This window comes from Triticum urartu, chromosome 2A (genome assembly GCF_056163025.1).
Source record: "Triticum urartu cultivar PI428250 chromosome 2A, HENAU_Tu73, whole genome shotgun sequence".
Taxonomy (NCBI): domain Eukaryota; kingdom Viridiplantae; phylum Streptophyta; class Magnoliopsida; order Poales; family Poaceae; genus Triticum; species Triticum urartu.
Window position 1 is genome coordinate 62,365,072 of NC_141874.1, and position 19,150 is coordinate 62,384,221.

At 46.4% G+C, this 19,150-nt stretch overlaps 1 protein-coding gene across 1 annotated transcript; it reads left to right on the plus strand.

Annotated features, from left to right (window-relative positions):
• The first annotated feature begins 12,836 nt into the window (after nt 1-12,836).
• LOC125540958 (Pectin lyase-like superfamily protein) lies at nt 12,837-15,443 on the plus strand. The gene is made up of 5 exons (XM_048704472.2): nt 12,837-13,548; nt 13,858-14,050; nt 14,171-14,377; nt 14,838-15,073; nt 15,179-15,443. The coding sequence occupies exons 1-5, from the start codon at nt 13,175-13,177 to the stop codon at nt 15,324-15,326; spliced, it is 1,158 nt and encodes a 385-aa protein (XP_048560429.1). The 5' UTR covers nt 12,837-13,174; the 3' UTR covers nt 15,327-15,443.
• Nucleotides 15,444-19,150: the final 3,707 nt, after the last annotated feature.

The following is a 19,150-nucleotide window of genomic DNA, read 5'->3' on the forward strand; positions in this document are numbered from 1 at the left end:
ACCCAATACCTTACTTTTACCAATGTCAGCAAATGTGATGTGGCTCTTGTCGAATGGACGTAAGGTTGAGTCCATAAGAAGGCTTCTTTTGCCAGTCATGTGATTTGTACACCCACTATCAATAATCCATTCTGAAGATGCTGGTGTCGTACCCTACAGTGCAGTTAGGGGGATAGGCTTCACGAAGAGCATTGTGAAGCAAAAACATTTGACGAACCAGTGGGTTATGAAAGCTTAGATCCAGATTAGGACAAATAGGGAGAGTAGCAAGCGATTCAGGAACGAAGTACATAGTAAGACCATTCGGGCATTTGATCTTGCGCCCTACAAGATGTTTAAGGTCCCCAGCAATAGCGTCAGACGATTTTGGTTTTCTACTGGAGACCTTTCCCTGCAAAAGAGAGTTAAGCTTTCTTAGCCACCCACATCTTCAAGGGTGGCTTAGAAGCAATAAGTCTAAGTGTAGCATCTGAGAACTTTGGCTTTGGAGCCCTAGCAAACAGTCTTGCAGGCGGACAATAGTACTCATAAGAATAAGCAGAATAGTTCTTGGTCTTATGAACATGGCGGTTTGATGAACCGCTCTCATATTCATATGCCTGAGTATGGTTTCCCTGCAAAACATTTGCGTTAGTGCGACTCAGGTGAGTCCTGTGTCTGTATGAAGCCTTTGGACCGTATGACGCCTTTGGTCTGAGGTTTGTCTTCTTCACGTGAGGTGTCATGATGACATTCACAGGAAGATTCTCCAGACACATTTTCGGAACCCAGATCTTCTTCATAGGCGGTCCATTCCTGCAGTTAGTACCAATGTACCTGGCAAACACTTCACCATTCTGATTCTTAAACAGTTTATAGTTTGCATCAAGGGATTCATCAATGATAATGGGGTTAGCACAAGTGAAGCCAGATAGATTGGATGGATCTGCTGAAGGTTCCTTTGCAGCAACCCACGTGGTTTTGGGGTACTGCTCAGGTTTCCAGTAAGAGCCATCAGCATTCATTTTCCTTACGAACCCAACACCCTTTTTCCTCGGGTTTCGGTTCAGAATCTGCTTTTTGAGGACATCACATAGTGTCTGATGCCCTTTAAGACTTTTGTACATCCCTGTTTCAAGCAATGTCTTCAACCTAGCATTCTCATCAGCAATAGCAGTGGTATCCTTAGCAGAGGGGTTAGTTACCACATCAACAGTTGAAGATATTGCAACAGTAGTAGCAGTAGAACATTCAGCAACAGAAGTAGCATTATCACGCTCAATGCATTTAAGACATGGTGGTTCAAATCCTTCCTGAGCGGAACTGATCTGTTTGGCGCGAAGTGACTCGTTTTCCTTTTGAAGATCTTCATGAGCCGCTCTCAATTTCTCAAGATCTTGCTTCCTTTGAAGATAATCATAGGAAAGCCTTTCATGAGCTGTTGAGAGAGTTTCGTGACGACTTTCAAGTTCCTCATACTTAACGTGAAGATTTTTTATGTCTTCAATTAAGGACTGAGATCGAGTCATTTCAGCATCTAACAGATCATCGCTTCTGTCTAACAGTTTTTGAATATGTTCCATAGCTTTCTGTTGTTCAGTTGCAATTTTAGCAAGTGTTTTGTAGCTGGGTTTTGAACCACAATCAGAGTCATCGTCACTAGATGTTTGATAGTGAGTAGTGCGTGTGTTTACCTTGGCACCGCGTGCCATGAAGCAGTAGGTAGAAGTGGAGTAGTCCTTGTCATTTGCATCAGTGTCGGTGATGAAGTCATTGTCTTCATGTTGAAGATGGACTTGGCAACGTATGCTGTAGCCAGACTCGCGACGCATGAATCAGACTCCTCCTCAGACTCCACCTCCGCCTCCTCAGAAGCGGACTCCTCCTCTGAGTCCATTTCCTTGCCAGCAAACACACGTGCCTTGCCAGATGAGCTCTTCTTGTGTGATGAAGACTTTGAGAAAGACTTGGAAGAAGACTTTGAGTATTTCTTCTTCTTCTTGTCGTCAGAGTCATATTCCTTGCTCTTCTTCTTATTTTTGTTCTCATTGTCCCACTGTGGACACTCAGAGATGAAGTGGCCAGGTTTCTTGCACTTGTGACATGTTTTCTTCGTGTAGTCGTGAGCAGAAGCTTCATCATTCTTTGACCTTGATCGGGAAGACTTTCTGAAACCTTTCTTCTTGGTGAATTTTTGGAACTTCTTCACAAGCATAGCAAGTTCCCTTCCAATGTCTTCAGGATCATCCGAACTGCTGTCAGATTCTTCTTCAGATGAGGAGACAACTTTCGCCTTCAAGGCACGAGTTCGCCCATAGTTTGGACCGTAGATATCTCTTTTCTCAGAAAGCTGAAACTCATGTGTGTTGAGCCTCTCAAGCATGTCAGACGGATCGAGTGTCTTGAAATCAGGACATTCTTGAATCATCAAGGCTAGGGTGTCAAACGAACTATCAAGTGATCTCAGTAGTGTCTTGACGACTTCATGTTTGGTGATCTGAGTAGCGCCGAGGGCTTGAAGCTCATTTGTGATGTCAGTGAGTCGGTCAAATGTGAGCTGGACATTCTCATTGTCATTTCGCTTGAAGCGGTTGAAGAGGTTGCGAAGGACACTGATTCTCTGATCTCTCTGGGTTGAGACGCCTTCATTGACCTTGGAGAGCCAGTCCCAGACCAGCTTAGATGTTTCCAAAGCACTCACACGGCCATACTGTCCTTTGGTCAGATGACCACAGATGATATTCTTGGCAGTAGAGTCCAGTTGAACGAACTTCTTGACATCAGCAGCAGTGACACCTTCTCTAGCCTTGGGAACGCCGTTCTTGACGACATACCATAGGTCGACGTCAATGGCTTCAAGATGCATGTGCATCTTATTCTTCCAGTAGGGATATTCAGTTCCATCGAAGACGGGGCATGCAGCGGAGAATTTAATTATCCCTGCAGTCGACATAGCTAAAACTCCAGGTGGTTAAACCGAATCACACAGAACAAGGGAGCACCTTGCTCTGATACCAATTGAAAGTGCGTTATATCGACTAGAGGGGGGGTGAATAGGCGATTTTTATGAAAGTCTTCAAAACGTGGAAGTTATGAAGACAAACGATAGAAATAAACCTATTACCCTGCAGCGGAAGGTAGACTACACTAGGCAAGCCATAGTCAAGTATTCAATAGAGTGAAAGCACAATGACTAATAGCAACAATGTAGTAAGGATCAGGTAGGAAGATATTGTGAAGCCACACAGAACACGCAGTCACTCAGTGAAGACAAAAGATAGTGCGAATATACAATGACTTCACAAGGAGTAACAGTAAGTAAAGAGAAGGGAAGATGAAACCAGTGACTCGCTGAAGACAATGATTTGTTGGACCAGTTCCAATTGCTGTGACAACTGTACGTCTGGTTAGGGCGGCTAGGTATTTAAACCTTAGGACACACAGTCCCGGACACCCAGTCCTGAACACGCAGCTCAGGACACCCAGTCCTCACCGTATTCCCCTTGAGCTAAGGTCACACAGACCTCGCCCAATCACTCTGGTAAGTCTTCAAGGTAGACTCCCAAACCTTCACAGACTTCGTTCACCGGCAATCCACAATGTCTCTTGGATGCTCAGAACGCGACGCCTAACCGGCTGGAGGATGCACAGTCCTCAAGTGTAATAAGTCTTCACATCACACAAACAAGAAGACTTAAGTGATGCCTAATTCTCTTTGGCTCTAGGTGGTTAGGGCTTTATCCTCGCAAGGAATTCTCTCTCAAAGGCTTCGAGGTGGGTTGCTCTCAAACGACAAAAGCCATACTCTGAATCTGAGCAGCCAACCGTTTATGGTTGTAGGGGGTGGGCTATTTATAGCCACTTGGCAACCCGACCTGATTTGTCCGAAATGACCCTGGGTCACTAAGGAACTGACACGTGTTCCAACGGTTAGATTTCAAACTCACACGGCAACTTTACTTGGGCTTCAAGCAAAGCTGACTTGCCCGACTCTGGACAAGATTCGCTCTCAAAGTCTTCACTCGAAGACATAGGTTTTGTTTAAGCATCACTTCAGTCATTCTGACTGGTTCTCTTGGACCCCACTTAACAGTACGGTGGTTCCTATGACTCAACACAGAAGAAAGAGAACTACGAAAGATCTAAGTCTTCGAGCTCCATAGGCTTCATGTGGTGTCTTCTCTTATCATAGTCTTCAATGTGAATATCTTCATATACCACCTTTGACTTCAATGTCTTCATACATTTTTAGGGGTCATCTCTGGTAGGAAAACCGAATCAATGAGGGACTTCTACCTGTGTTATCCTGCAATTCTCACAAACACATTAGTCCCTCAACTAGGTTTGTCGTCAATACTCCAAAACCAACTAGGGGTGGCACTAGATGCACTTACAAGAGGTATCTCTGGGCCCTCTCGGTAATGCACATCACATAAGCCTTGCAAGCATTGCAACTAATGAGTTAGTTGTGATATGATGTATTACGGAACAAGTAAAGAGACTTGCCGGTAACGAGATTGAACTAGGTATTGAGATACCGACGATCGAATCTCGGGCAAGTAACATACCGATGACAAAGGGAACAACGTATGTTGTTATGCGGTCTGACCGATAAAGATCTTCGTAGAATGAGTAGGAACCAATATGAGCATCCAGGTTCCACTATTGGTTATTGACCGGAGACGTGTCTCGGTCATGTCTACATTGTTCTCGAACCGTAGGGTCCGCACGCTTAATGTTACGATGATAGTTTCATTATGAGTTTATGTATTTTGATGTACCGAAGGTTGTTCGGAGTCCCGGATGTGATCATGGACATGACGAGGAGTCTCAAAATGGTCGAGACATAAAGATCGATATATTGGAAGCCTATATTTGGATATCGGAATCGTTCCGGGTGAAATCGGGATTTTACCGGAGTACCGGGGGGTTACCGGAACCCCCCGGGGATTATTGGGCCTACATGGGCCCTAAGGGAGAAGAGGAAAGGAGGCAAGAGGTGGCCGCGTGCCCCTCCCCTCCCTAGTCCGAATAGGACAAGGAGAGGGGGGCGGCGCCCCCCCTTTCCTTTCCCACTTCTCCTTCTCCAACTAGGAAAGAAGGGAGTCCTACTCCTGGTGGGAGTAGGACTCCCCCTTGACGCGCCCTCCTTGGCCGGCCGCCCCCTCCCCTTGGCTCCTTTATATACGGGGGCAGGGGGCACCCTAGAACACACAAGTTGATCTTCGTGATCGTTCCTTAGCCGTGTGCGGTGCCCCCTTCCACCATATTCCACCTCGGTCATATTGTAGCGGTGCTTAGGCGAAGCCCTACGACGGTTGAACATCAAGATCGTCATCACGCCGTCGTGCTGACGGAACTCCTCCCTGAAGCTTTGCTGGATCGGAGCCCGGGGAGCGTCATCGAGCTGAACGTGTGCCAAGAACTCGGAGGTGCCGGAGTAACGGTGCTTGGATCGGTTGGACCGGGAAGACGTACGACTACTTCCTCTACGTTGCATCAATGCTTCCACTTCGGTCTACGAGGGTACGTAGACAACACTCTCCCCTCTCGTTGCTATGCATCACCATGATCTTGCGTGTGCGTAGGAAAATTTTGAAATTACTACGTTCCCCAACAGTGTGCCTCTAGGATCTGGTGGGGGATTGCTGGAATTTTGTCTATTTTGGGCCTAGCCCAATAGCAGTTTCAGAAATTCCTAATAAATCCTAGAGGCCCACGCAGCCCATTTGTGCAAGGCAAGAGGTGGAACAAAAGTTTAGTCCCACATTGCTAGTTTAGAGGGAGTTGAACTGTAAGTGCATCTAGTGCCACCCCTAGTTGGTTTTGGAGTATTGACGACAAACCTAGTTGAGGGACTAATGTGTTTGTGAGAATTGCAGGATAACACAGGTAGAAGTCCCTCATTGATTTGGTTTTCCTACCAGAGATGACCCCTAAAAATGTATGAAGACATTGAAGTCAAAGGTGGTATATGAAGATATTCACATTGAAGACTATGACAAGAGAAGACACCACATGAAGCCTATGGAGCTTGAAGACTTAGATCTTTCGTAGTTCTCTTTCTTCTGTGTTGAGTCATAGGAACCACCGTACTGTTAAGTGGGGTCCAAGAGAACCAGTCAGAATGACTGAAGTGATGCTTAAACAAAACCTATGTCTTCGAGTGAAGACTTTGAGAGCGAATCTTGTCCAGAGTCGGGCAAGTCAGCTTTGCTTGAAGCCCAAGTAAAGTTGCCGTGTGAGTTTGAAATCTGACCATTGGAACACGTGTCAGTTCCTTAGTGACCCAGGGTCATTTTGGACAAATCAGGTCGGGTTGCCAAGTGGCTATAAATAGCCCACCGCCTACAACCATAAACGGTTGGCTGCTCAGATTCAGAGTACGGCTTTTGTCGTTTGATAGCAACCCACCTCGAAGCCTTTGAGAGAGAATTCCTTGCGAGGATAAATCCCTAACCACTCAGAGCCAAAGAGTGTTAGGCATCACTTAAGTCTTCTTGTCTGTGTGATTTGAAGACTTATTACACTTGAGGACTGTGAATCCTCCAGTCGGTTAGGCGTCGCATTCTGAGCATCCAAGAGTCATTGTGGATCGCCGGTGAACGAAGTCTGTGAAGGTTTGGAAGTCTACCTTGAAGACTTACCAGAGTAATTGGGCGAGGACTGGGTGTCCTTAGATCAAGGGGAATAAGGTGAAGACGAGGTCTTCTGAGTTGAATCTCAGCCTCTCTAACCAGATGTACAGTTGTCACAGCAACTGGAACTGGTCCAACAAATCATTGTCTTCAACGAGTCACTGGTTTCATCCTTCTTTTCCCTTTACTTACTGTTGGTTCTTGTGAAGTTATTGTACGATAGCATCACCATTTGACTTCACTAAGTGATTACGTGTACTGATTGGCTTCTCAACATCTTCCTACCTGATCCTTACTGCCTAGCTGCTATTTGTCATTGTGCTTTCACTTCATTAAATACATGACTATGGTTTGCCTAGTGTAGTCTACCTTCCGCTGCATGATAATAGGTTTATTTCTATCATTTGTCTTCGAAACTCACATGTTTTGAAGACTTTCATAAAAATCGCCTATTCACCCCCCTCTAGTCGATCACTAGCACTTTCATGAACCTCTTTATAAGGGAGATTCTTTCCCCACATGTATGAGCATGAGAATAAGAGGGACATCCACGCGCGCTCCTCCTTCGCCGTCCGCCTCGCCACGCCTCGTCACGACGCGCCGCGGGTTGCGGGAATGAGCCGAGCCGATGTCTAAATTTTTGCCACGCACGACGGGTATACGAAAGGTCACGTGGGAGTTGAAACGTTTTTCTGTAGTGGACACTGAATTCGAACGGCGCGCCTCTTCGGCCGCTACATGTTCGCTTCGTCTCCCTTCGTTGCTTCACCTCCCGCCGCAGCCTCTTCACGTCCTTCTCTTGTGCCTATATAAGAGAGGTCGCTCCTCTCCAGAGTGACACACCAGAAGATCCCCTTCCTCTCGCCACAAAGTTCCTGAGCACTGCGCTGCTGCTACGATCTTCCCCATCCCGGCTTGCGGCGTGCACCGCAGGTCGGGACAGTAGGCCTCCGAAACCGCACCTTTTGAGTCCTGTACGGGAGAAGGGTGATAAGGTTTTTGGGGAGCGCTCAGCGCGACTACTGGCTGCTTCATCACGGACGATCCGGTCGCCGACGACTACTTCCCCGACGACGACTTCTTCCCCGACGTCCACGACCTCCTCGACGACATGGCAGGCGAGGACACCGACCCCAAGTCCAGCGCTTCTGCTGCTGCTGTCCCGTACGTGTTCTTATCTTTCCTGTTAAAGGTTCTGCCATAATTCCTTGTTCTAGTCCTTATCCTACACATGTTAGGTTCTACTTCATATATGCTACTTGCTATACTGTCTGCTTTAGATATGATAGGCTATGGTTCATATATGCAGAAGCTATTTACCTTCTCTCTGTCAGAACACATGACTTGTTTTATCTCTTCTATATTAGTCATGCTTTATCTAGTATTTCTGTTAATAAAATCATTTGGTAAATTGCTCATATTTCCAACATATGTGCTTATTTCTTTCATCATTTGCAACAACAGCACCCATTCATTACTACTCCCTCTGTTCCGAATTACTTGTCTTAGAGTTGTCTTTATCTAGCACTAAAATGAGTCTAGATACATCCATATCTAGACAAATCCAAGACAAGTAATTCGGAACAGAGGGAGTAGTACAGTACCATTCATGATTCGTTGGACGCAGCGGCTTCAACACTTCCTTTTCGCACGCAATTAAACTTCGTTGACGATGCACTGAGGTAAAATACCCACAAACTCCCAATTGATTCAAGGGTGAATTCCGTATATGCCACTTAAAACTTGCCCATACCCCCATCTGACATTGGCAATTTCCCTCTGTCAAATATGCCACCGAAAATTTGTACCGCGTACAGATATGCCACTATGGCCAGTTTGACCGTTAGTTGACCGTCAAGTGGAAGGTGAAAAGACAATTTTGCCCCTGACCTACACTGTAGCAACCGAGCGACACTGCAACATCTGATGCACTGTAGCGCCCACTTTTTAAAAAGGGATTTTTGTATTCGTGCCCCTAGTTGGGTCACGCTCGACTGATTTGCCCCTATTTTTTCAACAATTGCGGTTTTGCCCAGATCACTTCACTCGCCTTGTGTTTTTGCCCTTCCGGGGCGGTTCCGACCAATCACGGTTCGCCACCTTGTGTTTTTGCCCTTCCGGGGCGGTTTCGACCAGTGAGCAGTCGCCACATGGCGAACCGTGATTGGTCGGAACCGCCCCGGAAGGGCAAAAACACAAGGCGAGTGAAGTGAGCTGGGCAAAACCGGAATTGTTGAAAAAATAGGGGCAAATCAGTCGAGTGTGACCCAACTAGGGGCATAAATACAATTGTTCCTTTAAAAAAATGAGAATATCTGTACCGCCCACTTTTTTTCAAATTTTGTTCACTTAAAAAAAGATGTTCAATATGGGACGGAGCCTGCTGTAGCAACAATTACTGTAGCACGCGATTTTTTTAAAAACTGTGCCACCCACTTTTTCCAAATTTTGTTCACTTTAAAAAAATATTGTTGGCAACACTGCCTCCGTCGCAGTAATTGTTCACTTTCAAAAAATATTATTAAAAATTGTTCGCAATATAGAAGGACACATTTAAAAAAATCATGCGCTACAGTAATTGTTACTACAGTACGTCGCCCGCCGCACTAGTTGCTCCAGTACTGGACGCGAAAGTATTCTACGCAGTGCATTGAACGCTACAGTACTGGATCGATAAAGTTGGTGCTGCAGTGCACAAGAAAGCCCAGGGGCAAAATCGTCTTTTCACCTTCCACTTGACAGTCAACTAACGGTCAAACTGGCCATAGTGGCATATCTGTACGCGGTGCAAATTTTCGGTGGCATATTTGATAGAGGGAAATTTCCAATGGCATATGCGGATACGGACAAGTTTTGAGTGGCATATACGGAATTCACCCTTAATTCAACTTCGCACAAATTTGCAGTACAGGAATCACAAATGACCCCATGGACAAATTTGCAGTGGTACTACTATGGTGCTACTACTTGGAGGTTGGATGACAGTCGACAGATGACCACAAGGCAGTAATCAAGGCACCGGCGGCCTTGATTACTCTCCTCAGCACGGCGGATGACGCGACAAAAACCAGCTTCGGTTACCCTAATCAGCACGGTCGATGACTACACGGATCGGTCAGTCGGAGGCTGGCTGTTGAGCTGGTGCAAGAGCTGATGCGATTTATTTCATGTGGTTGGGACGTGAATCGTCCTGCTCAAGCGTTAATTAACCAACACAAGTATAGTACGCAAGATAAAAGCTTTATTAAACGATCCGTTCGTAAAAAAAGGGGTTCATTAAACGGCAATGCCTTAACAGATGCTTAAGAATCACGTAAAGGCTCGACCCCTTCCGTTCTAGAGTGTTCGCGAACACGAGCCAAATCAAATCCCTAACACTAACAACGCCTTAACGAATGGCACGTACAGGAAGTTGAGGAACACAGCAAGGCGTCAAAGCCATTTCGGCGTGCCAAACCCTAGTTAACCTCGCATCCGGTACGTTAGGTGGAGGAAGAATTGGGGCAAGCGGACGCAGCGCGTGTGTTCAAGCAAGAAGAATGGCCACCGATCAGCTGCCCACGTACGGCGGCGCATCCTCGACGCGCGCCGCTGCTAGCTGTGCTGTGCTGTGCATGCATGGTCGACACGACGACTGCGCCGTCCACGCGGCCGGTGGGTGACCACCGTTGTCCTCTTGCTCCGAACGGCAAAGCGGTCGCTCTTGGCCGTCATTCGTAATGGCGGCAGCATGCAGGTCTGTGAGTCTGTCGAAACGTGCCAGGGAGCGCGGTCCATCGGCCGCTTCGGAAACCGGGGCGTCCGGGGGTCACGGGCCGAGGCGGCCGGCATGAAGACGAGCACAGCTCGCAGATTGATCGGCGTCCACAATTGATTGATCAATTCAGCGGAGGGTTTGTCCAAGATGTTGCTCCACCAAAATCTCTCATTCCCTGCCCTAACCCTAACCGGCTAGGGCAAAAAAAAATCCTCCAAACTTCACCAGCGAGCCTGTGGATTAGCTCCGCACTGCTTGTCGCATTGGTGGTCGGTGGCGCGGAGAAGAATACCGGTGGCTCCGCTTCGTATTAGTTTAGGTTAGGTTTTTTGTCCTTAGTGTGATGATCGGGCAGACGGTGGCACTTCTTCTTTAGGTTTGTTTTTGGAATTCAATCCACCTCGAGTTCATCCTTTTGGACATAGTCGACGTAGGTCTAGAGTATATTCCTACCTTTTTTTGAGCGATGAGGTTAAAATTTATCATCATGTGACGAGATTTCGTGTCAGATATTTCAGATCTATGCAAGTCAACCACGACAATTGTGGCTCCAGAACGCTAGTCCATAGGGACACGTGCACAAAAACTTTCCGACAGTCATTGATAAGGTCAAACTGTCTCCGGTAGGGGAACGGCGACAGCGGCGCGTCAATGGCTCGTTCTGGCGGTAATATTGGTCGTTTGGTTGTGTCGAAATCTTGATATAATCTTTAGGGACAATTGCATTTTTGCCCCTAGTTGGAACCTACCCACGGTTTTTGCCCTTATTTTTCGACTCTGCTTAGTTTTGCCCTTAGATTTTCCTCCTAGGTTGCCCGAATGCCCTTTGACTGTTTGACCAATACTTTGAAAATTAATAACAAATTGATATGAACTCATAAAAATGCAAATAAGATATCAAAATGTTCAGATAAACATTACCTTTATGTGTAGATTTGCATTCAGGACAAATGTACCGTTTAAACAACCTAAGGTTATTAATATTATTAAAATTATTAAAAATAAAATGGTATAAAGATTTTTTTCAGGAATAAAAATTACATGCAAATGTAGGTGACATTTTCCAAACATCCTGATATGTTATTTGCATTTTTCTGAGTTCATATCAACCTGTTATGAATGTTCAAACGACTTTGACCATTATTTTGAAATTTCATTACAAGTTGATATGAACTCAGAAAAATGCAAATAAGATATCAAGATGTTTAGAAAACGTCACCTACATTTGCATGTAATTTTATTCCTGAAAAAAATATTGTTTATACCTTTTTATTTTTAATAATTTTAACAACATTAATAACCTTAGGTTGTTTAAACGGTACTTTTATCCTAAATGCAAATGACATACACATAAATGTAATGTTTATCTGAACATTTTGATATCTTGTTTGTATTTTTTTGAGTTCATATCAATTTGTTATGAATTTTTAAAGTATTGGTCAAATGGTCAAGGGGCATTCAGGCTACGTGGAAGGAAAATCTAAAGGCAAAACTGAGCAGAGTCAAAAAATAAGAGCAAAACTCGTGGGTAGGTTCCAACTAGGGGCAAAAATGCATTTGAACCTAATCTTTATTATGCTTGTGATGCTCTGTACTCCTGATGAACTTTTATAATATATTCGACCATTTTTGAGAAAAAAAATTCTCAATTGATTTCACGGAAGCTTTGTTCTACGAAGAAAAATCGATTGAGGTTTTGCTTGCCAATGGATTGAAAATGTAAATTTGAAGATGTAAAATAGGAGATATAAAATTACATCTCTAAAAAGTGTTTTTTACATCTCTAGGAAAGAGCCAACTCCAACCGAAGATGTAAAATGGTGATGTAAAAGTGCAATTTCAACAGATGATGCAAATGAAGATGTAAACTAGTTATGCCGCCGGTGACCACCAAGCACGTCGGAGTGCCTCTGGTTTGCTCTACGGGTGACGGTTTGCAGCGACGTTTGGCTCTACGGATAGCTGGGATGAGGCGCGTCCTTTGGGGCAAACGAGAGGAGTTGGGGTGGCCAAAACTCGACAGGAGCGAGCTCGACGCGGCGGCCGAAGCACAACTTGCTCGGGCGTGAGGCTGCAGAGCACGGGGAGGCCGGATAAAGGGCGCTACGGGCTCCCGGAAACTCCAGGAGTTCAAGTGCGTGCTCGGACGCGGCAAACATGTTTTTTTTTTTGTTTTCATGAGTACGTCAATGACATACCATATCTTTATAAAAAAAAGAAATATGTTAACAAGAGTCCTTCGATCCATGTGTACATCAATCGTTGGAGCACCCATTCTTATTTGTGGGAGCAGATTGTTAAACTCGGTCTACAAGACATCTCTGGGAAGGTGTTTAGAGCTTGGGCAATCATGTCACCTGGATGTCTGGTCGCGAACAAAGCACAGCACTTGCGCGCGGGGACGTCGCTGTCACGTGGAAGTCCGGAAGGAAGAGAAGAGCGAGGGCGGGTCGATACGCGAGAGCACGGGGACGGACACGGCCAGAGCGGCCCCAGAGCGGCGAACACGCGCCACAAACCACCAACGCAGTGCCAAGTTCACTAGGCGGCTCGTGAACCATGACCCGCCCGAGTGGTGCCGCGTCAGGCCGTCAGTTCACCCCACCACACTCCACGTACAATCTTCTCGCTTTCGCTTCTCGCCCGTGATCGATCATTCGAGCTCCTTAAATCCCCCTCCCCTGCCTTCTCGCCTGCCCCCGCACCACCCCTGCCACGCCCGCCGCTCCAGCTGCCCGGCCGTCCGTCCAGTCACCACCGCGCCGGCATTGTTTAGCAACTGGCCGTGGCGTACGTATCGATGTCTATGCCACGCGCCGGCCGGTTCCTGTTCTGCATTGCCGCCGTGGTGCTCGTCGTGGTGCCGCCGGCGGGCGTGGCCGGGCACACGCGGGGCGTGCGGCCGGGGCGGGCGGCGGGGCGGCCGTTCCCGGAGAACGCGACGCGGGCGGAGGAGCTGGAGCGGCTGTTCATGCGGTGGGTGCGCTACGTGGGCGGCCTCAAGCACAGCACCTTCCACCACGCGCCGCTCGCCCGCGCCTTCCCGTCCTACTCGCTCGTCGTCGACAAGGACCCCGCGGCCGGCGACTTCACGTCCGTCCAGGCCGCCGTCGACTCGCTCCCGACCATCAACCTCGTCCGCGTCGTCATCAAGGTCAACGCCGGAACCTACACGTACGTGCATTGCCCCTGCCCCCCTGCCTTCTGCCGTTGCCAAGCCATGTTCCTTTGCTGCCTCCATTGGAGGCGAGCTCCGAAGATGCGTGCCTGCATCCAGCCGTCCATGATCAACGGTTCACGGGTGGGAGGAAGGAGGCGCTTTCTGGAATCGTGGGCGTCAGGAAAAAGGCCCCACGAAGATCACACTATCACATTTTAGTGCTTCAAACTAATTTTACCATTGAATACTTCGAACTACTGTGGCATTTTGGCTAAGATTTTCGCCGTGTCTTAGAATTCTGGCTTCCCACAACTTGGTCGCAGGGAGAAGGTGACGATATCGTCGATGCGCGCGTTCATCACCCTGGAGGGCGCCGGCGCAGACAAGACGATCGTGCAGTGGGGGGACACGGCGGACACGCCCGCCGGGCCGAGGGGGCGCCCGCTCGGCACGTACGGGTCCGCGTCGTTCGCCGTGAACGCGCAGTACTTCATCGCCAGGAACATCACCTTCAAGGTACGTACGTAACTCACCATCACCGCCGCCGTCCCTGCTGCCAGTGCTCTGCCCGGTACGCCATACAGAGCGCGAGGTGGGTGTCCTAATTACATGCGCGCGCGCGTGTTGCGTTGGCAGAACACGGCGCCGGTGCCGAACGCGGGGGCGACGGGGAAGCAGGCGGTGGCGCTGCGGGTGTCGGCGGACAACGCGGCGTTCGTGGGGTGCCGGTTCCTGGGCGCGCAGGACACGCTCTACGACCAGTCGGGGCGCCACTACTACAAGGACTGCTACATCGAGGGGTCCATCGACTTCATCTTCGGCAACGCGCTCTCCCTCTACGAGGTACGTGCTCGCCCTCCTCTTCTTCCTCGATGCCTAATGCTCCATTGCCAGACCTTCCATGCAATACTGCGCACGCAGAGAGAGAAAAACAGAGCATGTACGACACAAAAAGAGAGCCGGCAAACATCTGTGGCACGCAATGCCAGGATTTTGTTCCGTGGCCGGTTGCAGTCGCAATCTTGGCGTCTTCGACCGACTCGTCACAGCGGCTGAATCATGCATGCACACGGCCTCTTGCTGCTGTCCGTTTGTGCCCCCGGCGCCGCGACCGTCGCCCGGGCGGCCCTACACCCACATGCTCGATACACGTGAAATATTTCGGTCTCGTCTCGTGCCCCCATGTTTTCTGTTTTGTGTTTTCTACAGTGTTCACGAGCACGGTGGCACTAGAATCTACACTCTACAGAATGGACGTGTGACGAGGAATGTGTATATGACTGTGTGCGTGTTGTGCTAGCAGGGCTGCCACGTGCACGCGATCGCGCGGGACTACGGGGCGCTGACGGCGCAGAACCGGCAGAGCATGCTGGAGGACACGGGGTTCTCGTTCGTCGGCTGCAGGGTGACGGGGTCGGGGGCGCTCTACCTGGGCCGGGCCTGGGGCACCTTCTCCCGCGTCGTCTTCGCCTACACCTACATGGACGACATCATCGTCCCGCGCGGCTGGTCCAACTGGGGCGACCCCAGCCGCGAGCTGTACGCTCCTATTCCCCTCCTCCATTCTCTCTTCCTTTTCCACCGTCTCCGTCCTCTCCCCTCCCCCGGTTTCTGACGGTGGATGGTCGATGAATGATGATGCAGGACGGTGTTCTACGGGCAGTACAAGTGCACGGGCCCCGGCGCCAGCTACTCCGGCAGGGTGTCCTGGTCGCGGGAGCTCACCGACGAGGAGGCCAAGCCCTTCATCTCCCTCAGCTTCATCGACGGCACCGAGTGGATCAGGATCTGACCGGGGCCGCGTTCGATGTAGTAACACGCACACACGGGCGGCACACACTTAGTCATGTAAAGAAGAGGGAGTGGAAAGACAAAGTGAATGAATTTATACAGATTCTTTGGCAGTCTTCTTTTGGGCGGCGAGTGTGTTTTTTCAACCCGGACAGGGGCCGTGCAGCACGGTACTCGATCGGGCCCTCGCTGGAAACGCAGGCAAGGCATGATAGTCCGTATTTTCGGAGCAAGTGCTCGAATATTAGGCTAACTAGTGAAATGCCCGTGCGTTGCAACGGGCAAAAGCCGAATGTCCATGTGTTGCCACATAATAATAAAAAACATAGAAACATTGATCAAATTATTCTTTTAATTCGGAAATATGTGTTAAGCAAGGTGGGCATCTGATTTTCATCATACATCGACAAATAAAGACTCTCTTTCACTTGTTTTCTTCTCGGTAGTCATTGTGTCTCCTTAACTAACCAAATCGTTCGCTAACTGGATATATGTCGTCAACGATTAAGTAGTATTAATATTACTCAACTTCACGCATCCATGGGTGCCACTATTATAAGGTACACAAAGCTTGACAATTCCTCAGACTCATAATGCGCTTCTTAATTTCAGCAATAATAGCACAAGAAGATATATCCAATTTTGTAAGATTGTTCTTCATCGATAGCATGGATGTTTCATTCTCCATAGCAATAATCAGCCTGACAATGACACTGCAAACGGTTCAAGTCCGTGTCAAATATTAAACCGAAGCTATTAACTGCAGCAATTTTTCAACCAACAAACACATCACCCTTGGTAAGTATATAGTGCACCATGGCTTGTACCGCACCTGAATTCGGCTTGTACATACAAATATTTTTTTAAAAACTGAGAAAAAGTCTACAAATGGGCACAACATGAACCGATAATTTTCACAAAAATCAAGTACCTTTTGAATCTCAACTAATGTCAATTACCTTTTGAATCTCAACAGATGTGCATTAAGTGGATATCTCTATCCATGTAGAACCATCTATGTGATCAATCTTACCGAAATTACAAAAAGTATGCAAAAGACAACACGTTATATCAGTGAACACCGGAAGATTGCATTCTTAAGTAAATGAATTTTAAGAAATTCATAAGCTCCAAAACATGGCAGATTAGGATTAGACCAGAAATGCTTTGACATGTAGGACATCCCCTAATTCCCAAGGAGAGGTGACACAAAAATCTAAACTATGCGAAAAGTACATGGAAGGAAGCTTTTAGATAAACACTCTTATATTTTTTTACGGAGGGAGTAGTAAACAGGCACCCGAACGTTTGTGAGATGTGTGCAGACTATAGAATATACAGTGTGCACACATAAAAGCTAATAATTTGATGTTGCAGACTACAGAATATACAATGTGCACACATAAAAGCTAATAATTTGATGTGTATTGGAGTAGACATGCAATTTAAATTCTAATAATTGGTCTGAGCTCCTCTACACAATCTGAAGAGAGGTGACTCTGCAGATATACACTGGCGCATATAATCCGTTGGCAAGAACAGTAAAACGCATTCTTGCTCCCGATGCAATAAAATATAGCCACAAATTGCTCATGGATGCACATTGTGCTTTGCCACGGGCCAACAAATGTGGACCATGTATGGGCCTACAGATGTGTGCTTGTGGTGCGAGATGGGTGAGACTACATATGAACCACACCTTTGTGTGTGTGTGTGTCGCATCATCCTGTTTCACACCATGAACTTATTCTAACTCCAAGGTATCTTGTGCTCCTCGTCTCAGATACCCGATTCACCTAAGTGACTTTATGCTCCGCACGGTTAGTTTCCAACAAATATAACAAATTATCAAGTCATCGATTTATGTTGTATGTTTAACTTTCATAAAATAATCATGCATAGCAATGCCTTCACTAAAGGTGGATTTCTGATAATTTAAGAATCTCAAAAATATAGAGATAGCATACTACTCCCTCTGTAAACTAATAGAAGACTTTTTAGATCACTACTTTAGTAATCTAAAAAGTCTTATATTAGTTTACAAAGGGAGTAGAATATAAGAGTAATGCATTATCTATTTTTTGCAAATGCATGTACTTCTATACTTCGGTTGGCATCACAAATAACTCTTTGTGTCGGGTTATATTCTGGATATCACAAATAACTCGGTTGAATCCATGATGGTCTCGATAAGTTGGATGGTCAGCAATTGCCTGAACCATTTCGGCCTTCTAAATCTCTCGCGGTCCACACAGGAGGAGCCTTGCCCAATAAGTTGCATGAACCATTTCGGCCTTCTAAATCTCTCGATAAGTTGGATGGTCGACAATTGCCTGAACCATTTCGGCCTTCTAAATCTCTCGCGGTCCACACAGGAGGAGCCTTGCCCAATGCCTGAAGAAAACATGAAAAAGTGAACAACACAAGTGCATAAATTTTCTGTAATTATAGACCTAGAAATTGAAGTCCACTACTCTTTCAACCCAAGGGAAATTTCCAATAATTTAATTTCATAATATAGGTCCAAACAAAGCTTTTTACCATCCTCAATATGTGTTTAACTCCTTGTTGAGAAAATATATACGGTTGGCATACCTTATATTATGAAAAACAATTATAGTTCAATATATTCTTTTCACCATGCTAAATCCCTTCCTATTCTCAATTTTTCACCGCCACATAGTCAATAAACACACATCTTACCAAGTGGTCTGATCCGCTTGGTAAGCTACCAACAAAAAAAATAAAAAATAAACACACATCTTGCGAACAGTTAATCATCAGGTAGAAACAAAAGTAGAATTCCCCAAACATTCATAATCATGTCAACCCTCGAAAAAAATATTGTTACTATCTTGCTATTACTAAGCTTGCGGTTGCACTTGAGAAAACCATGGCGGTAAGGGCTGAGGAAACAACACATGAACTGAACACATGAACCTCGCTGCAGTATAGAAGGATCCGGCAATATCAGACAGTGTCATCCTAACTCATGGTCACTAACACATATTAATCAACACCAAACCTCCCTCCAAGGTCCTCACGTACTAACCAAACTACTTGGAAGTAACCAATCGAGTATGTCTACTGAACCATTATCCACCACATGGGACAAACCATAACAAACTCCAAATTAAGTCCCTCCATGTAGCTATTTTTATCTCATATATTAGCCATATAATTACATCATCAATGCATCAATCAAACTGCCATACATATTTCGTTTTCTGAAATTTCAAGCGCACCAATTATTGTGGTAAGACAAGCAAATGATAAGAGTATCCATTTTTTTGCGGTGAAAATATGCCATTTACCTTTATTTGTACTTGTTCAACTCATATCTTGTTATGACCCAAGGAATATCGCTCACCATTAGCAGCTCTCCCATAAGGAAACATTAGTCTGCAAGAGGTAAGAGAAGATAGCAGTTAAAACGAAGAGAACAAAGTACAAACCAAAACAATTCGACACCAGAGGAGAATCTGAACAACCTAATCGCGCGTAGTGGCTTGCTTGTGAATGCAACACCTATCTACCTGCATGAGATAGGCTGCAGGAAATGCATTGATTGATTCAGGCTTAATAATTTACAACAAAGCAATATAATAGGTCCATGGTTGGACAGAAACAGGCATCTACCTGAGTAGAAAATATTGCTACTAAAGCGAGTTAGTACTTATAGCACTAAAATATGAGGAAAACTACAACACCAATGTCGGTTTTACTACAAACAGATCAGGGGAGATGCATATATAAAAAACATGTATACATTTCTTTCTTGATCAAAACAAATTATACACTTATGTATATGGAAAGAGAAACCAG